The 20,702-nt window shown below is 43.3% G+C and overlaps 1 protein-coding gene across 7 annotated transcripts in view; it reads right to left on the reverse strand.

Moving 5' to 3' along the window:
- FAT1 (FAT atypical cadherin 1) overlaps window positions 1-20,702 on the reverse strand; it is a 206,393-nt gene that overhangs the window by 111,523 nt on the left and 74,168 nt on the right. For all 7 annotated transcript variants that reach the window (XR_014469766.1, XM_083169337.1, XM_083169366.1 and 4 more), the window contains one exon: window positions 6,158-6,472. Coding sequence is in view for 6 of the 7 variants with exons in the window: in XM_083169337.1 (XP_083025463.1) it covers window positions 6,158-6,472 (315 nt within the window). In the remaining variant the exon portion in view is untranslated. The remainder of the gene's footprint in view (window positions 1-6,157; window positions 6,473-20,702) is intronic.

Below are 20,702 nucleotides of genomic sequence, written 5' to 3' on the forward strand. Positions count from 1 at the left end.
TTCATCACAGGTAATAATAACTTTATCTAAAAAAAGTGTATTATTTTAAAGTGTACGTGTAGAGCTTGGTTGTTTCAACAAATGGTGCTAGTATATATACAGTAATAGAGGTTCCTAGTCTTTAAAAGTCTAGCTGCGCGTAGGAAAGTGTGCCAATGGCACTGGAGGTCCTGCTGCCGTGTGGTGGAGCTGGCGGACAGAGGGAGTCCCACAGGGTGGCTGACTGCAAGAAAGTCACGGGGGGTAAAATGGGTATGGAGGTGCATGGGGGAGTCATGCTTTGAGGTGTGCAGGACAGATTCAAGACAGCACAAATAATCTTAAAAAAACGGTAATCCGGAACACTGCTGGAACCCAGGGTTCCCGGCGTATTAGTGCTCTACATGTATTATAAAAATAAAATAATGTTGAAAATCAAATTTCATTCCCTTTTCAAATAATTATAATTATATAAATTATGTTTCACAAGTCTAGTATTTACTGCCTTTGGGCAGTTGTCCATAAACAAATCTGTGTAGCTGGGTGCAAATTTACCAGCTATGGTGGTGTCATATTTTTGAGGATAAAACTGGTGTAAAATGTTAAATAATTTTGTGTTTAAATGTATACAATTTGGTCACTTACAAATTAATTATGTTGATCATCCATGGATTGATTTGAAAATTTCCTACAGGCTGCGAAACCTTTGGCACGAATACAGGCAAAAAGGTACTGGACATCAATTAAGGCACAAATGAAATTAATACCATTTTAAAGTTTTGAAAATATTTTAAATACTAGTCATCATTTTCGGGTAGATGAGTTCATTCAAGTACATATTTATTCTTTAAAAAATAACATTTCAAAAATACACATTCAGATGTACTGTATGTGAGGTTAAGTAATGAATCTTTTGCTATAACTGTTCTACCCAATGGATTTTCTTTTTAAATTTTTATGCATTTTTTGTCTATGATAACATATGGGAAATAGTTCATTTGTTTTCATGGTGTATTGTTAAGGTGGACTTCGTTCTCTTACGGAGCCAAGAAATTCTTCTCTGGGGTTTTTTGGAGGGAATTTTATAAACTCTAATCCTATAAGAGCCTAAAAGCTTCTTTTGTATAATCAGTTCAGTTCATTATAACTAAACCTCCCCCTTATCAGATTGACAAGACCAGAATTTCATTTTTCCTGACTGTTTTAAGAGCAGGTTTTACTTGCTTAGAAAAAGTGCTTGTAAAATATTTACTTTCATTGGAATCTTTAAAGTTATAGAGACGGTGCAATCTAGTACTAAAAACATGGGCTGCACAGACTTTCTGTGCTGTGCCATGTGATGTGCGCAGGAGCGCACACTGAGTGATGGGGTAGTCAAAGAGCACCTGAACATAGTGTGGAGTATGCAAATAGGGGGAGGAATACTTGGAATATGAGTGGATGCTGTAAAGGTGCATTCACACTGTACAATTTTTTTGACCAATTTCCCTTGAACCCAGTGACCAATTTTCCTTGAACCCAGTGTCCTGGATGAAAGATGTTGACGAAAGACGAAAAATCTAGCTACAGTTTATAGGCTTTTTGAAAGATATCCAAATTGAGCTGCATGCTCAGTTGACGAACAACCTTGATGAACAAGTGGCCAGTATGCACATCATCATTTGTCATTTGTCGCATTCACACTGAAAGATATTTTGACCAATTTCTTTCCGAATGGCCTAAATCAGGGGTGGCCAAACCTGTCCTCAAGATCTACCAAGGGTGCTTGTTTTCAGGCAACCTGTGGATCTATAGTAGGAATTAATGCAGCATGTTTTAAAATGTGACAGTTAGTAATGACTACAGCTGTTCACCGGCTAGGTAACCTGGAAAATGTGGACCGTTGGTAGATCTCGAGGACTGGTTTCGCCACCCCTGGCCTAAATTAACAAAATTGGTCAAAAAAATTGTACAGTGTATATGCACCTTAAGAACTAGAGCAGTAGATTTGTATAAATGCAGGTGAAATTACAGTGTTAGCAGCAGGTCAACAGCCGTACATTTCATTAAATTGAAATAAAACTGTACAGTAGATAATAGTCTCGATTGGCTATTCCCCTATTGAGCTGCCCAGTGGGTGAGCATCATATTCTATTTGGTGATGATGAAATAATACTGTATCAAGCTGTATTTCACTGTTTTTTATTGTTATTTCTTGTAACACTTGAAATGCTCAATTCATATGTGTACTTTGTACTTATTTTCAATGCTTCTGTTTTAATGAGAAAATAAATGTAGATTATATCAGTGCAGAAATTGATATTGACCATTTAAAAAAAATGAGACTGGGAGCATGGGTCCCATCAACTTGATAGAACGCTGCGTCAATGTACTAACCTTGGTGTTTGAACAGACTGAGATCGAAATGCCGTAAGTGAGATTGCAGGTAAGTATTTTACCCTTACCTCCCCACCCATACTCACCCCTCTGGCAGTTTAACCCTTCACATACCATTTGAACATTAAAAATCCTGCAAGCTGGTGTATAACATACAACTGAACTACATAAACAACATAGCTTCGCTATATTATTATATTTCTAAATAGCATTAAAAACACATTTGCAGCCTATTATACTAGCTCATACATTATACAGTGCAGCACAGCATAAAAAAACAAGACCACAACGAAAGGCTGCATGTCAAAATGATAATATGCAATCAAACCCTTCCTTTCAAATGGAGAATAATCTCTGGATGGAGAGGACATGTTCTGTCCTCTGGGTTCCAAGCAGAAAACAGAACACACGCTGCTGTTACAAGAGGCTTTCTTTGCAAAAGACATAAGCTGATATTTTGCCCATTTCCCACTGCGTACAAATGACACAGGTGACCTTTAAATTCATGTGTTCATAGAAAAGGATTTCACAAACTGACTGAAGATTGTTCTGAAGCCTTTTACACTAATGTAGTCCCGTCAGGAACATGTAGTACTTCAGTTGCTCATTGTACTTGTGTGAACAGCATCTCCAAATTCACATGTAAAAACAAAAATATCCCTTACAGTGTTTAATGAGAAACACAAAACACACATTTCAGAGAAACGGACAGTCCGGACCAAGTGCTAACTTATTATTTCTATTAGGTTACAGCTCCATACATTAATTGTATCACATACCTCCATTATAGTGTAATCACTGCTTGTTTACATTTCCACCCCAAAATGTTAAAATGTCTGAATGGAGCCAATTTTCCTATGTATTTTAATAATGCAGCATTCTACAGTGTTACTGTTACATAATTACTTAATAAGTGCCTTATTTAAAACACTGGTGCACATGTATTAAGTCTTAAAGAAATAAACGCTCTAACTATTGTAAAGCGCAACGGAATCTGCTGCGCTATATAAGAAACTGTAACGGAATCTGCTGCGCTATATAAGAAACTGTAAATAAATAAATAACTGTCATATTATAGGCAGTGTTTGTAAAATGTCTGTTAGGGGCCGACTGGCTTGACATTTGTCACCCTCGCGTTTATCTCTTTTTAAGGCTTAATACATCTGCCCCACTACTTCTATTCTGTGAGAGTGGTTCAATATGTAAAGGAAAGATGACCTCTCACTTATATAATGTTGTTTATTTTATTCTACATTTGATTTCCCACCAGGCCAGAGCGGGTAGACTCACTGCTTTCCCTTTCATCCATGAGACTGCGCTACATATTAGTAATACGATCCCAATATCAAATTGGAAATACTATCTTTTATACGATGCTAGAAAAAGAAGTATAATCTGATTGGTTAATATTGGCAACATCTCCACTGCTGAAAACCTGCGCCTAAATATACCAGAGGCTCTTCCACATCATTTCCAAATCAAAATCAACTTGTACACAAAATCAAGAGAGACAGAGAAAATAGTAGCTTACATTATGGTGACCTTTACATACATGTTTGACTACCAGTTGCTGCTCCAGAGGTGGGGCTGGAGTGTAGCCCAACATTTAACTAGGGAGGACACACACTGCACCCTCCCCCCCCCCCCCCCCCCCCCCCCCCAATAAATGCCAGTCATCGGTGGCCAGGACAATGGTACAGGTTGAGTATCCCTTATCTAAAATGCTCGGGACCAGAAGAATTTTTGATTACAGATTATTCCGTATTTTGGAATATTTTTATATCTGAATGAGATACCTTGCATTTATGTTGTACAAATACATCAAACATATGAAATACACACAAATATATTTTATTTGTGCATGAAACACGGATTTAAAATATGAAACAATCTCAGACACTGAATTTGAATGCCAAGCAATCATGTCCTTGAACATATTAGTGCCAGTTACATGTTATTTCCCCAGTAGTGCCAGTTACAGATGTAGCCAGTAGGTTTTTAGCAAAAAATAAAAGTACATTTTGGAGACTATAGTTTTCGGAATAATTTGGATAAGGGATATTTGGACAAGGGATACTCAGCCTGTAGTTGGTGTGGCTCCCCTATTTAGGTTTTACCCCACGTCCGCAACTGCCCCTGATGACCACTACCATATTAACTCAGATGTCAATTGTTACGAATTCAAGCAAACAGACAAATATACTTCATAACTACATGTAAAGGTTCTTCACAGTTAACAGAAAAAGAATAAAAGCTCAAAAAGACAATATACCCAGTATATACAATATTAAAAACTGCTATTTTAGTCTCCAATAAGATTTACATCAAGCAAATACCTCTACCATTGTGACACATTTTTGTTAGGGTAACACAGTGGCTCCAGAGCTGGTCTTGCAGTGCAGCAAAAAAATTCAAATAGGGGAGCCACACCCACTGTCATTCCAAACTGACTCACTGGCATTGGGTATAGCTCCTCTATTTAAATTGTGAACTGTGCTGCAGCTCTGGAGCCGCCACTGGTCTAATATATAAAATGCTATAACAGCTCTCAGTATTTACAGCTACTAAGCCACTATGCTTCGGCAACCTTAATGTAATATAGCAACCAAATTACACACCTCTTGCAGTGGAACAGCATGGTGGCATACTGCTTAGCATTACTGCGTCACAGCACCAAAGTCATGTGTTTACCTTTCTGCTCATGGCTTGTATGTGGAGTTTATATGTTCTCCTTGGCTTTATGTGGGTTTTCTCTGCAGTTAACTCCTACACTTCAAAACCATACTGGTAAATGAATTGGCTTCTGACAAAAGTAACTGTGTGTAGGTGCACGTGTGTGTACTTGTATGTTCAGGAATGTTGACTGTAAGCTCCAATGGTGCAGGGATGGATATGTACTGTACTATGTGTGTATATTGATGGCATGATGTTACTGTATGAATGTGTTCTAAGTTGTCTGCTTTTCATAATATAATAATAGAATTATTAGAGAGTTCTTGAACCATTTTTGCACCAAAAATGCTGGGTCGCACCCAGGTTTTTGCACTCTGCTCCGTCCCGGATGCGACTTTGCAGTTGTCCCATTTTATACCCCCCCCCCCCCCCCCCCCAGCATAATGCTGGGCAGATGACGCGGGCGAAGGCTGGCCCTGAGCCGGTGCTTGGAGATTACATCATCTCCCCCCCTGAAGGCAACCAACACCCTGGGGGCAAGTCCAGCACTTGGGAAAGCTGCCCCCAGCCTCAATCCATGAGGTGAATGGTTACTGCACACCGGCATCCATTCACCTCCTCCCCGGCTCCGCTGCCGTCTACATAATACAGCAGCGGAGGCTCTATGCGCCCCCTGCCCAACCTGACCGCAGGACACGGTGGTCCGGAAGTATGGGCTCCACGGGTCGGATAACCCGGATTACCCATTTACACGACCACTGGCTCTGGGTATGCCCTGCCTCCGACCCTAAGCATTTGCAGGGGTTGGATTCCCGGGTAACAGGACCTGGGATATTTTTTGGGGTCCCATTTACACCAAGCCCCTACCAGGAGTGGTGCAGCAATAACCCAGGTCGAAGCTCTGGTGTAAAAGGGGTATTACTACTTTAATTGTATTAATATTTGCCAAACAAGTAACTGAGTTTGTGCAGAGATTTGTAACTGGCTATAAGTGGAATAAGAGCACTTGGTCTTTCAGAGTCTCTCTTTGTGGTAGCATACCAGCATACTGCATGATTGACACCATCCGGTCTATTGTCACAAGAATCCCATTTCCCATGAAAACGGTATAAACATGAATGTAACATACCTGTTGTGGGATTTATCGCAAAGAATCCTTGTGGGTTTCCACTTGAAATCTTATATGTCAGCTTGTCATTCGAGCTGGAGTCGGGATCAAATGCTGTAATCTGTACAACAGACAAGTCCCTGGGGGAGTTTTCCATGACCTCTGGGTAGTACACAGGTTCTGACGTCTGCGGTGCATTGTCATTGACATCTTCAACTTCAACGTATATCTCAATGAAAGACGAAAGGGGAACGACGCCTCGGTCAGTGGCATAAACAGTCAGCCAGTAATGAGAAGTCGTTTCACGGTCAAGAATATCTGCGGTCCGTATAATACCTGAACATTAAAGAAAGATTGAGAGTGCGGTTAATGGATAGTTCAGCACTTCAGGTTAAGCATCTTTCATATTCTAATTGCACTAAACACATATTAAAGTACAGAGCACAATCCATCAGAGCAGTAATAAACCTATACTAATGAAAACAGTGTATAGTGCTGGAGGACACGTTGGGGAGACAGAGACTTGTCTCCGCTATTTGGGGAGAAGTTTGAACATAACAGGGTTATGGAAAATGGTTTCGGTTGAACCCTTTAACCTGAGATAAGGTATTTTGGACATTTTAACAATTTTGGGAATAATTGAAAATAACTGTATTGACTTAACATGTCAGACATGTCTGTACGTTGTTTCAAACAAAACTTGGACGACAACTGCAGAACAGTAACAAAATGCTAAGCGATTGGTAGACCGTGGAAACTCCACACCCAAATTTCACGCACGCCCAACAGGTAACTATCCAATGATGCACACACAGATTATCATGTATAGTATAAATCAAATATCTCAAGTTATTACTGGACTCCAATAAGCACAATTAATACTGACCATAGATCTACAGATTGATTGTCAGTTTGGGCTGGTTTGGGACAAAAACCTGGTAATAATTGAATGACTATTTTGGGCAGTTTTCCAGCATTTCAAAGCAAATGGTCAACTGTCATTAGTGCTCATCCATTACCAGGTTTTTGTTCCAACCAGTCAGATATGACAATAAATCTGTAGATGTATGGCCAGCTTAAGCCCCATACACACTAGGCCATCCTGGCCTATATTGTTATCTATATCAGCTGCAGCTGCCCGATTTGAGTGTACACACTGAACAATATCAGTAAATTATATAATTCAGTGATGTAATCAGGACCCGCTGAACATGCAGGTCGTTATATATCCAAAATTGACCTGCATGTACAACTGGTGGGAGGGAGCATCATTAAAGATACTGAGTTGCACACTAGACAATAATTGAAAAGATATCACTCATTCAGGTGTCACTCACAAAATGGGATATTAGCTCCTTTTGGGAGCTGGGTATATACCTGCACACTAATATTTTTTATGAGTACATAACGTAGTCTTTAAGTACTGAACACTAAAAGTTAAATTTTTATATTTTTTTGTGCGTTCCCGAGAACAGTCCCTTTTCTCTTCTTGTGTATGTCACTCACAAAATGCCAGCTCCTCCTTAGTGACAGGGAGCTGCATTATTGTGCAGTGCTCGGCTCGTCACTGACTGGGCAGTCAAACATCTCCGGAAACCAGAATTAGTGTTAGGACCAAATAAAACAGACAGTCACCTATCAACGCTTTGCTGGGTGATAGAGAATTTATTGGGCTAACAATGGGCTCAATTCTGGTCCCGTCACTATATGGGCAAAAAACAAATGTACTGATGTTTGGTACCTTAAGCACACACAGGATCTGTACTGCACATGTGCAGTACGGGTTCAGCAGTGGTGGCTTTGATGGGCTCCATGGCATGGAAATTTCCTGGCCTCAGTAATGGAGGGTTACATAGGGTTACTCAGCATTAGCAATGTGATCTGACGCAGCAGAGGATCATGCATACATGCAGGAAAAGGTGTTCTAGACTGCACACTCTAGCTGCTTGATGGAGTGGTGCTACATTGTTAAGATTTATAGTTAGAAGAAAAAAAAAGCAGAGGATGCAGGTGGAATGCAATGATTACTTATCACATAGTGAGTAGTAATGCAGAAGGGGGTACTCTTTACTTAGAAGGGCGCCCATCTCGGCCATCTCGGGCATTGAATGCACTAAAAAATCAGGTGCGATGCGACAGACGAGATGCCCGAGATTTCCCATAGGGAACAATGTTAAATGTGTCAATTGACCCGATTTTCCTGTTCAATGCCTCAATTGACCCAATTTTTCCATAGGAAACAATGTTAAATGGGCCACAGAGGTCAAATAGGCACCCTGAAGTGAATAATGGCCACCCGAATTGTTAACGCCACCCCACGATCAACGTCAACCCGAAGCGTGGCGAGCGCAGCGAGCCCGCGAGGGGCGGCGGTACGCGTCCTACGACCTTTTCATACCCCCACTATCCACGTCGGCGTGGAGTTGAGAATAGAAAGTGTGGCGAGCGCAGCGAGCCACCGAGCCCGAAGCGTGGCGAGCCTTCACAGGTATCCGCGTCCCCTCGCGGGCTTCACAGCTGTCCGCGTACCCTCGCTCGCCTCGCTGCGCTCGCCACACTTTCTATTCTCAACTCCACGCCGACGTGGATAGTGGGGGTATGAAAAGGTCGTAGGACGCGTACCGCCGCCCCTCGCGGGCTCGCTGCGCTCTCCACGCATCGGGTTGACGTTGATCGTGGGGTGGCGTTAACAATTCGGGTGGCCATTATACACTTCAGGGTGCCTATTTGGCCTCTGTGGCCCATTTAACATTGTTTCCTATGGAAAAATCGGGTCAATTGAGGCATTGAACAGGAAAATTGGGTCAATTGAGACATTTAACATTGTTCCCTATGGGAAATCTCGGGCATCTTGTCGGTTGATCGCACCCGATTTTTTAGTGCATTCAATGCCCGAGATTTTTTACTAACGATGCCCACGATCAAAATCGTGGGCGCCCTTCTAAGTAAAGAGTACCCAGAAGGGATCAGCAATCTAAAGCACAGATTCTGCTTCTAAGGAACCAGCAGCTATGATTTCTAAAACTAAACCCGAATAAGGTTGCTATGAACAGCAAATTGCAAGACTGCACTTAACAGCAGATGCTCAGGCAGCCCTATAGGGTGGAGGCCTAATTAGATTAAGCTATTAACTACAATTTCCACATTCCTTAGTCTAAAAAGTACATTGGTCAGTTATTTAACCAGATGATTAACTGTGACCCAGGGTTACTTCACAGAGCTTTATTGTAGGTCTTTATGTTCTAGTACACTTGCAGGCATGTCCAAACTATGGCCCTCCAGCTGCTGTGAAACTACAAGTCCCATCATGCCTTGCCACAGTTTTGCTATTAGGGAATGCTAAAACTATGGCAATGCATGCTGTGATGTGTAGTTTCACAACAGCTGGAGGGCCGCAGTTTGGACATGCCTGTGTACAGTACCTACTATCTGTATAATGAAAAAACACAGTACTAACGCATCTCCGAATGTTCTAGTCTGAGCTAATTATACTGCACTCGCAAACAGAGGCTCTCTCACCGCATCATTGCTAACCAACTATAAAACATGCCTGGCCTGATAGATTTTCTGAAATCCTGCATCTAGTTCATTTAGCTGAGAAGTCAAAAGGTGTTTATTTAGAAGACAAAGCTGTAAAAGCTTTTATCTGAAATATGTCAACTGAGATTTTTTTTTGAAGGGGGGGGGGAGTTGGTGTGGGGGCAGATCTGATCTTTGTCAAAAGAGAAGCGATTGTTCCTGTCCGGGGAAATGGTCAGTAGGCATGTTCTACAGATAAATGGGAAGAGATGATGCAATTAGAGAATGTCTGGTGAAGCTGCTCCTCCATTCAACACGTTACTTCCAGGCCGCAGAATCTTTTGAAAAAAAGTAAAAAATAAATAAAGGCAGACCGCTTCCACAGTCACCCGGATTTATGCCTATATTAATAGCATGGCTTATTCCTGTCCTCCTGCTGCTTCTGTGTTAGAACTTCAGGATAAACGGTTTCATTGCTGAACATAGAATAAAAAAGTATAAAAGTGATAAGACTAAAAAGCGCATTTCGTCAAACATTGGAGAGTGATAAAGAGAGAACGTACCAGCCAATCAGCCCATAACTGCCATATCACGGGCTGCATTTGTGAAATGACAGTTGGGGGCTGATTGGCTGGTCCTTTACCACCACCCACTTTATCGCTTGTTAAGGCTTAATACTTTTGTCCCATTGTCTCCTATACCTCACTGTGGGGCAGATTTATTATGTCCGGTGAAGTGATAATGTGGCTGGTACTTTATCGCTGCCCAATAAGCCCATAACTGTCATTTTGCAAACCCAGTCTGTAACTTGACCGTTAGGAGATGATTGGCCTGTGATAAAGTACCAGCCACATTATCACTTCACCAGACTTAATAAATCTGCCCCACACTGTCCCATATACCTCTATTAGTCCCCTATACATCTGTGTTCTGTATACATGTGTCCCCTATGAACATCTCAGTCTCTTATATCGGTGTTCCTTACACTCTTTCTGTGACCCTGATGCATCTACATGTTTTATATACCGGTGGTGTCCCTTACCTCTCTCATTACCCTCTGGACATGTGTCCATTACACCTCTCTCAATATTTTCTATACCTGTGTCCCTAATACTTCTCTGTTCCCTTTACCAGTGTCCCTTGCACCACTCTCAGCACAACTCCCAACTTTTAGTCTGTGGAACCCAGGACCTGCCGCACCGTAGGCCCAACCATCCTGAAAGGGGGGAATTGAAGACCGATGGGTAGAGCTTCTGATAGAAGGGTTTGGTCTAAAGGTGTGATGCCTGTTTTTGTCAATTTGGGGGAGTTTCCAGCACTGCCTCCCTCCATGCACTTTACAGATGCCATGCCAGTGTACACAGCATCTATTTAACGATCACCAGCTTCCCCCCCCCCCCCCCCCCCCTATCCCTAGACTGCAGGACACTGCTGTAATTGGGACAGTTGGGAGGTGTGCTCTCAGACTCCCTTGAACCTATCTCCCTATCCCTTACACCTCTATCAGTGTCCTGAATATACTTGCAAGTTCAAGTGAAATAAGAGACTATGAAAAACTAAACAATTGGAGATAATCTTTGCTCAGTGCTTGTAAGTCGGGATACTTTGTGCTTACTCCTGAACATGATGAAATATGACTTTTCTGGCTTTAGACATGTACATATTTGCAATGGGTTGAAATGCTCCAGGCTGGAAATCATGTCATCTTCTAACAATACCTGGGACATGACACAACTTGCCGGGTGTAGGATGCATAAACACCTTGCAATAAATCTAACAATGCTGACTAGGTAAAAGCTGGGAAGGCTGATCCATCAATTCACATTCACCCCATTGTAGTTCAAACAAGTCTACTGAACAAACTCAACTTTTGCCAGACTCCTTATATAGCGAGAAAGCATCCAACACTAGGGTGCCACACACAAGAGAGAACATGGCACAGACAGTAACTTATACCTTATATACTACAGCTCTACAGACACCATTTAGAACTTTTGTCAACTTCTAATTTACCTCCTGAAAAAAAAAAAAAACAGACGTTCTAGAGCACCCCTATGACTGATATATGCAGACACCAAAATATGGCATGACTTCTATGCTTACTGGGAAATGTCTGACCTACAATTATCTTAAAAAATGTAAGTATAAAAAATAAAAATAAAAACATGGATACCTAGAACACGATCAATATGGCTCAAACCAGCATCATCGCTGGTGTCAGTGATGCCTGGTGTGCCACGTAAACCCCATTCTGAAATAGGGGAATGGTCTCAAAGGCATGAGAAGACCTCAGATCACGCAGTTCCTCCTTTTCACTATGAGCAGTAGCCTTCATCACATCGACAGAATCTTTTTTTATTTTATTAGAGCAATCACAGTGAACTATAGCTTTGGAGAGTGATAAAGTGGGGAGACAAAGTACCAACCAATCTGCTCCTAATTTCCATATATTACGTGACGTTTTTGAAAAATGATTGCAGCAGCTAATTGATTGGTCGTTTGCCTCTCTCCACTCTATTATCCTTCAATGCTTAGTACATATGCCCCTTAGTGAAAGATGCTCGGTGTGGCAGTCGCTTGGGGCCTGATGCGCTGAGATGGGATAATTTATTGAGGCACAATACAAAAGTACACATATGTAGTTAGCAGACAAGAATCTTTAAAAAAAAAAAATTAGAAAGCACGTCTTGCATAGTGGTTAGTATTACTGCCTAGCCTCACAGAACTGAGCTTTTGGGTTCAGTTTCAGAAAAGACCTGATCTTTGTTGAGTTTGTATGATCACCTCATGATTGCATGGTTTTCCTCTCACAATCCAAAAATAACGGCAAGTCAATTGGCTTCCGACTAAAAAAGAACCCTAGTTTACATAGATACATGTGGTTGGGAATAATGGGGCAGATGTACTAAGCCTTAACAAGAGATAAATGCAAGGGTGATTGTAAGTTTGCAGCAGGGCTCTCCTACCTCCAAGTCCGTCTGTTGTTACCCAGTTTGTTTTACACTGTCTACTATTGTAAAGCGCAACGGAATCTGCTGCGCTATATAAGAAACTGTAAATAAATAAAGAGATAAACGTCCAGCCAATCACCTGCTAACTGCCATGCTACAGGCTGTGTTTGAAAAGTCAGTAAGGAGCTGATTGGCTGTATGTTTATCTCTCTATCAACCTTGCATTTATCTCTTGGTAAGGCTTAATACATCTGCCCCATCGATTGTAACCTCCACTGCTTACTATAGATGAATATCAACATGTGTGCGCTCTATATTTATGCTTTGCGTTTAATGGTTTCCCCCCTCCCCCCAAAAATAAAAGTAGAGCTACAGTATCAATAGATGACACGTGTCTCACATTCTAATGGAATTCGGAAAATGTTTTTTCCTATACAAAAGGTGGTTGTTCTATACAAAAGGTGGACTAAAAGGAGCAAGGCAGCATAACGTCACTAGTCTCTTCTGTTTGCCAAGTATGTTCTTGTCGCTTGAAAATTGACCTACATTTACTGTTGCACTTTCTTCCATACACACAAAAATACATTTTGCAGAGTAGCGCACAGTACATAATGAGACTATATAATACAGACTATGCTAACATCCAAACACATCTATAATAGACGTGGTGCACGACTAACTTAATATTCTTATTTTATGTTCTATCTGTAAAAATATGTAGAATATTCTGGTTTTGTGAATCATAAACATGGATGTGACTGATTAACTGTATCCTAAAAAAATGTGTAATAAATATACAGGTCCATATTAAAAGTTCTCTTGAATGCAGTTAGCGTTTGACTAAATAAAAAGGCGGTTGATAGGTTTTAAAAGGACAAAGAAAACCATTTTAAAAGGAAGGTTTAAATGTATTTTCAGTCAATTACATTTCTTAAAAATGTGAACAAAGTATTCTGTAAAAAAATAAAAAAAAGTTAAAATTTACTATCATTAAATCTCTTTTTGGCAACGTCAATTAAAGAAACGCTGTTGCTGTTTTGCTGTTACAAAAAAAATAATGTAATGTTGCAATACTTTTGAAGTACTTTTATTACCAGGCTTGAATGTAGATTTAAATTCTATTTTCCTGACTTCAGGTGATTTTGCAACATATCAGAAATACTCAGATCACTCTACAGTATTTGTAAGTGTATTTGACAAATTAAATGTATCATTTAAAAAACACTCTAAAAAAAAAAAAAATTCATGTTGCAAAATCCAAACAGCAAACAAAACGACAGAACGCTCAGAGACTGTGCTTCACATCCCCATGGATTCTTATTTGTTGTTGAGAGGGGGGTGGGTGGGAGGATGGATGGGTGGGGTGACCATTAACTTTTTATTCTTTTTCCCAGTCCTACAAAAAGGTGTTAATCTGAAAAGTCTTTTTCACATATGCCCTGGACAGCATCATAAACATTCTTTAGGCGGCTAACGAATATTTGTTAATGATTAAACACTAAACCACAGGCTAGCTGAGGTTTATTACTCAAAGGAATTCAGAGCTGAACTGCCTTGTAGGCATCTAGGAGTACACAATTAAACGGACGAGACATACATGGAATATATTATACAATTTACGTCACAGAGCACATTAAAATGCCAACTGCAATTGCTATGGTAAACTTCTAGTTCTCAAAATAGCAACCCTTTAAGAACAAGACAAGGTAGGCCAATATAAATGACACAGTACTGAGTTTGTATCACTAGTTAAGATGAAAGTAGGTTCCGCTTTAACCTGCCAATGGTATTTCGGAGGCCTATCAGCGCTCACATTCCTGCCTTATCTGGTATCACAGATGAAAAAACAAAAAACACCTTTTATTACAGGAAAGAGACACACACTGTATTACTCAATACAATTCCACATGTGCTGCAGAAAACTGAACTCATCCTACATAAAAAAAAATACAGCACAAAGCAACCGCAGGATCATAAAAAAAAGGGAAAAGAATTTCAGGAGTTTTTCAAACCCGAAATGGCAAATTTATAAAGTAACCTACAATGAATGTGTTTCTGTGAAGGCTTTGTGTGAATTGCATTCTCACAATTCCTACTGATGTAAGCTCAAAGCATCCAACTGCCTATATTAGCTGCAAAATAATTAAAGACAAACTACAATAAATGTAAGAGAAAAGAGCTTGGCGTCCTTTCAAATGGAAAAAAAAAAACATAGATTAAGCTAATAAAAGACAGTGCAGTGCTATAATACTCGCTAATTGATTTTAAATACACTAATGAGTACTATAAAAAGGTTTCAGTAACATTGTTTTAGAAACACCTTTTATCTTATGCTTATTTTTGGGTGTGGTATAGTAGCCCGACAGTCGGGATTCCGACAGTCATTAGTCAGACGTCGGAATCCCGACTGCACAGCGTGGGGAGCGCAATGAAGCCCCTTGCGGGCACGCTGCGCTCGCCACCTATTTTATTCTCCCTCTATGGGGGTCGTGGACCCCCACGAGGGAGCAGTCGGGATTCCGACGTCGGAGGAATGACTGTCGGAATCCCGACTGTCGGGGAGCCGTCCGGCACCCCTTGTTTTTAACACAAGCAACCAAGAGATTTCCTATGCAGGTCTGGAGCACTGAGACCATTAGACAACATACAAGTTTGCAGAATGGAGGAAGCTGGCATAGCACCTGAAGCAGGCATGTGGTACCTTTGGCCCTCCAGCTGTTGTGGAACTACACATCCCAGCATGCCCTACTAAGGTTTTGCTATTTGGCCATGCTAAATCTGTTACAGGGCATGCTGGGATGTGTAGTCCAACAACAGATGGAGGGGCATAGGTTCCCCATCCCTAACCAAAAGGATACATTTTCTGGCCAGCACGGATAGTATAAAATGGTTAACATTACTGCCTCACAGCATAGAGGTCATGAATTCGATTAGCACCATTGTCCTGTGTGGAGTTTGTATATTCTCCCTTATGCTTGCGGGGATATAGACTGTAAGCTCCACTGGGACAGGGACTGGTGTGAATGGCCTAATATTCTCTTTAAAGCTCTGCAGAATATACATGTGCTATATAAATAATTGGTAAAAAATATTACTTCTAACTTCCATGTAAACATTAGTCTGGCATAGAACGGAAATGGAGTTAGTGCATTTTCTGCCTGAGAACACCTATTTGTGTCCAAAACACATGGAAGGAAGGCAACTTTTGTGCTGCAGACTCAAAATTTTTTGAAAGTAAGTACCGTATTTGCCGGCGTATAAGACGACTGGGCGTATAAGACGACCCCCCAACATTTCCACTCAAAATATAGAGTTTGTTATATAAGTGCACCCGGCATATAAGACGACCCTCCCACTTGGAGGCATGTTTTTCAGGGGAAAAAAGTAGTCTTATACGCCAGCAAATACAGTATTTGTTATACTCCGAGGCGTAACTCTGGGAGGCAATGAGTCATCTGCTGCTGGGCTCCTGCTCCCAAGGGGGCACCTCTCCTCCCCTGCAAGTTTGAATCAGCTAATTGAAACCTGTCAATATCGCTTCTGTGGCTCACTCTTTATTCTTAACATAATTTTTGCAGTTTTCACACCCTGTATTAGAACCCATGACCTGTTCCACTAATAGGTAATAGTTTTTAAATAACAATTACAGTATACAGTCAGAATCTGCATACTTACAGTGCATGAACAAATAGTGCTAACCGTAAGGTGTCTGTCTCCAGTGAGAGAGGTCACAGGTTCTAATCCTGGGTATAACTGCTAAGCAATATATTTGTTTCAAATAAATGATACTGTAAAGAAATGCTGTGCAATATAACAAGATTTCTAAAAATATTTTCTTCATTTGTTCTTTTCTATATGTATATGGGGGGGTGGGGTTTTCCAATATTTAGTATGCCTCTGGGGAACTGGGACAAGCTTAAGCCACTGGCTGATACTAGAGTTCCTAACTGCTTATATGCTTTGGGTTGGTTTCCATTCAAAGGGGGTTATTCTAGTTCACTCGCAAAGGCACAATCACTCTCTAAAGGACAAAACCATATCCACTGCAGGTGGATCTGATGTAACATGTGCAGAGAGAGTTAGATTTGGGTGGGGTTTGTACTTCAAACTGATATCTATGTTGCAGTGTAAAAATAAAGCAGCCAGTATTTACCCTGCATAGAAACAATAAAACACCCAAATGTAACTATCTCTGCACATGTTACATCAGCCCGACCTGCAGTGCCTATGGTTTTGTCCATTAGAGAGTGATTGTGCCTTTGCGAGTGAACTAGAATAACCCCCAAAGTAAGGACTGAGTGCATTACAAGTGTTTTGGTGCTAACAAAAGATGTAATAGCTCACACAAGGGCTGCCTGCAGAACCTTCTAATGTATTTGCTTGGCTGTCCTTCGACAAAGAATCTCTGGAATATGCTAGAAATGTCTGCATTTCTGGTAATCTCTCAATAAAGCAGGAATAAGCCTGGATGGTTGAAATTCAAATGGACTTTAGTCCCAATCTTTGAATGTAATATAATCAAGGTCTAACATAGTATATTTAGGTCCTGTGTAAAGAGTAGTTAGCTGGGGTGTGGGAAGCCAATCATTTTTAAATGATAGCTAACTACTGTCAGTGACTTAATGTGTGTGTGAATTGCTGGTAATCACTGTCCAATAAGGTCGGCTGATATACTGCAGTACTGCTGTAAAGATTGTCCGTTGTCTTTTACTGTTAAGACTTATCATGCAGATAAACCCTGCCACATGACTTAATACAGAAACAATATTAACAGATAGAGAGACTGGAACAAAGTTTGTACAATGTCAAACTATCAATGACATGGGCAAATTAAATGTTAAGGCCCCCCATCCTCTAGTGCAGTGATTTTCAACCTTTTTACCTTACGGCACACTAAATGAACAACGCAGTGGCTGCATAGACAGGGAGTAGTTTAAACATGATAGGCTGGGTGTGCAGCTCAAGGGTCATGTGACTCGGGGACCCTATCAGATTTTAGGTTTGGCTGGTTAGCTGGGAATATCACCTCAGGAATGGGAGGAGTCTGCCTCTTTTTCCTGTGAAATCTGAGTGAGTAAGACGTATCACTGTGACCTTAGGGGTTTACTGTGGCAAGTTCTTCTAAATTATCTGTTAGTCACACCTTTAGTACTGTGTGACTATGCCTAGGGCCAAGCAATCACCCGCTGTACGCCCCAAGCGTACTACCCGTCCCCCTGCCCGTTTTGACCAGGGCTCTGGTTCGGGCCTAGCAGAGGGTACCTCACCTGCGGCCTTGGCTGGTGCTTCGGCCCCCTCCGCGGGCTCCGGTGGCGAACGCGCTGTTGCTGCTGCCCCTGACAGGGCTGCAGCGTCGGTGCGCACTGCTGTGACGCGGGAGGAAGGGCGCGGGCGGCAGCACGCCCGCGGCGGACGTGCGGCTTTTGGCCGCGGACGTCGCGGTGGTAGCAGGGGGACCTCTGCCGGGGCTCCGGCACCCGGTCAGCGGTCCGGCAGGGGTAGGGCAGCGGCAGCGGCGGTGAGCGCTGCGCCCGTTTCCCCAGACGAAATGGCGTCCGCGAGTGTAATGGCGGCGCCGTCTGGGAGGCGGGGCGGCTCGCAGCTAGCAGCAGCTGGGGCGCAGGAGCATCGGGGGGATGAGACTGCTTGGCCTGTGGCTCCGTTGAGGGCGCGAGGCGCTGGCAGGCCGGGCACTAGTACAAGCCCACAGTACAGGCCATCCTGGGAGCGCGCTGACCCTGGGCCTTCACAGAGGCAGCACTCATGCAGTGATGGAGGCAGTGTGCGCAGTGGGAGTAGATCCTCTAGGCACGCACGGTCTGGTGCTGAGGCACACAGGCGCAGCAGCAGGGGGAGATCACTTCCCCCTGATTTTGATCCTGCTTTCCTCTCTGCAGCGCTGTCTTCTGTGGCCGGGGCACTGGCACCCTTGGTGGATGGGACTCCTGGGGAGGCTAGGGCTTCAGGCCATAGCCGGCGCAGGTCCTCTAGGAGAGAGACTATCCCGGGTTGCGCCGCATTTGTGCAGGCTTTCAGGGGTACGGGCTCATCTGTAAGGGCAAATGCAGCCAAGGGGGACCGTGCTCACTCTACTGGCGCAGCATCACACAGGGTCACGCACAGGCAAGGGGGTAGGCGCAAAGGGCGTAGGGCCTCCCCTGGGTCCCCTTCTTTTTCCCCTGCAGCCGCTGACGATGTAGACGATGGTACAGAAGATGACAACCGTGGCGATGAGGAAGATGATGACGGGGACGACGACACATGGGCGGCACAGCCCGATTCGTCAGGTGAGGCTTCCTCTGATGAAGGGGGGAGTGAAGGATCTGGATCCTCCTCTGGGGGCTCCCACTCCACACATTATTCTTCTTCCTCCTCGTCCTCCTCTGCGGCAGGTTCAGAGGTGGGCAGCGCTGCTAAAGCGCGGAAGCAGGCGGCGAAGTATGCAAAAAAGGAGGCCAGCCGTCAGGCTCGGCTGGGTAAGCGCAAGCGGGCAACGCGCATTTCACGCAGGGAAAGGAAGCGTAGGAATCTCCCCCCGGTGGTTCACTGCGATTACACCGCCGTGCTGCGGGGGCTTAGGGACAGTTGCAGAAAGAAGATTGAAAAAGGTGATTTTGTGGATTTGTTCAGTTTGACTGATGAATCCAAAAAAGCATACAAGGCTGCAAAGTCTAAGGCTGGGATCGGGGCGGAGGCTTTTCGATCATACGATAACTGGCTTGCAGGCTTTTGCGTCTTTTCTGCTTGCTACCTTGAGGACCGCCCAGAGGAACACATGAATGTCATTCGGTACATTCATATGATCCATGATATGCACATGCGTTACGGCGGGGTGACATGGAGGACATACGATGAGCGCTTCAGGCGCAAGCAGGATTGCCTGCACATAATAGATTTCGGCTGTAAGGATGTGGAGGTCTGGATGGAGATAGCCAGGGTCCACTCAGAGGTTGGGGCGGAGGGTCACCCTCCCCCCCCCACGGCGCCGGCGCAGGTTCATGTACCACAGCGTTCTGCCAGCGAGCCAGCAGCATCAAAGCGTTTTACACCAGGGGGTAGGGCATTCACCCCCGGTTCTGCTAAGGGCAAATGCTATGCCTTTAATAATTCTTTCTGCCAGCAAGGCCAGCGTTGCAAGTATAAGCACATATGCATCAACTGCGCTGGCAATCACCCAGCTTCTACTTGCTTTCGAGGAAGCCGCCCCGCAAGAGGGGCGGGGTCTCAGGCCGGACCCAAACAGGGTACATCTGGCCCCGCTCGCTAGGGCCCCCACTCCGGTTATGGTTGAACCCATGTCCGCATGGCTTCGGCAATATCCGGATAAGGCAATAGCAGATTTTTTGTTTAAAGGTTTTTCAGTTGGTTTTAAGTTACCCATACAAGGGGATGTTAGAGGTGGGTCATTTAGGAACCTGCAATCCGCGCGTGCTCTTGCTTCTATTCTCAGAGAGAAGGTTGATAAGGAAATTGCTTTGGGTCGCATGGCCGGACCTTTCCTGGGCCCCCCATTGGATAATTTGATTATTTCACCGGTGGGGGTGGTCCCAAAAAAGGTGCCTGGCAAGTACAGGCTAATTCAGCACCTGTCCTATCCGGAGGGATCGTCGGTTAACGATGCCATCCCTCAGGAATACTGCGCAGTTGTTTATCAGTCCTTCGATGATGCTCTTGAGATGGTTAGATCCTATGGCCAAGGGGCTCTCATGGCCAAAATCGACATAGAGTCAGCATTTCGGCTGCTTCCACTTCACCCAAATGCATTCAGATACATGGGCTTCCGCATAGGGGCCGAGTTTTTCGTCGACAAGTGCTTGCCGATGGGATGCTCTGTCTCATGCGCGTATTTCGAGAGGTTCAGTACCTTTCTGCATTGGTGCGTGGAAGAGTCGACAGGGGTGAGCGGGATCGCTCACTACCTGGATGATTTTTTATGCGTGGGTCCATCGCATTCCTCTCAATGCATGGAGCTCCTGCACACAATCCGGTCTCTATTTGGCGAATTTGGCGTGCCAATCGCCGAGGAGAAAACCGAGGGCCCCGTGACGTGTCTGTCATTTCTGGGCATACAGATCGACACAGTACGGGGCCTGTGC

Source organism: Crinia signifera, chromosome 1, assembly GCF_055691185.1.
Source record: "Crinia signifera chromosome 1, ASM5569118v1, whole genome shotgun sequence".
NCBI lineage: Eukaryota > Metazoa > Chordata > Amphibia > Anura > Myobatrachidae > Crinia > Crinia signifera.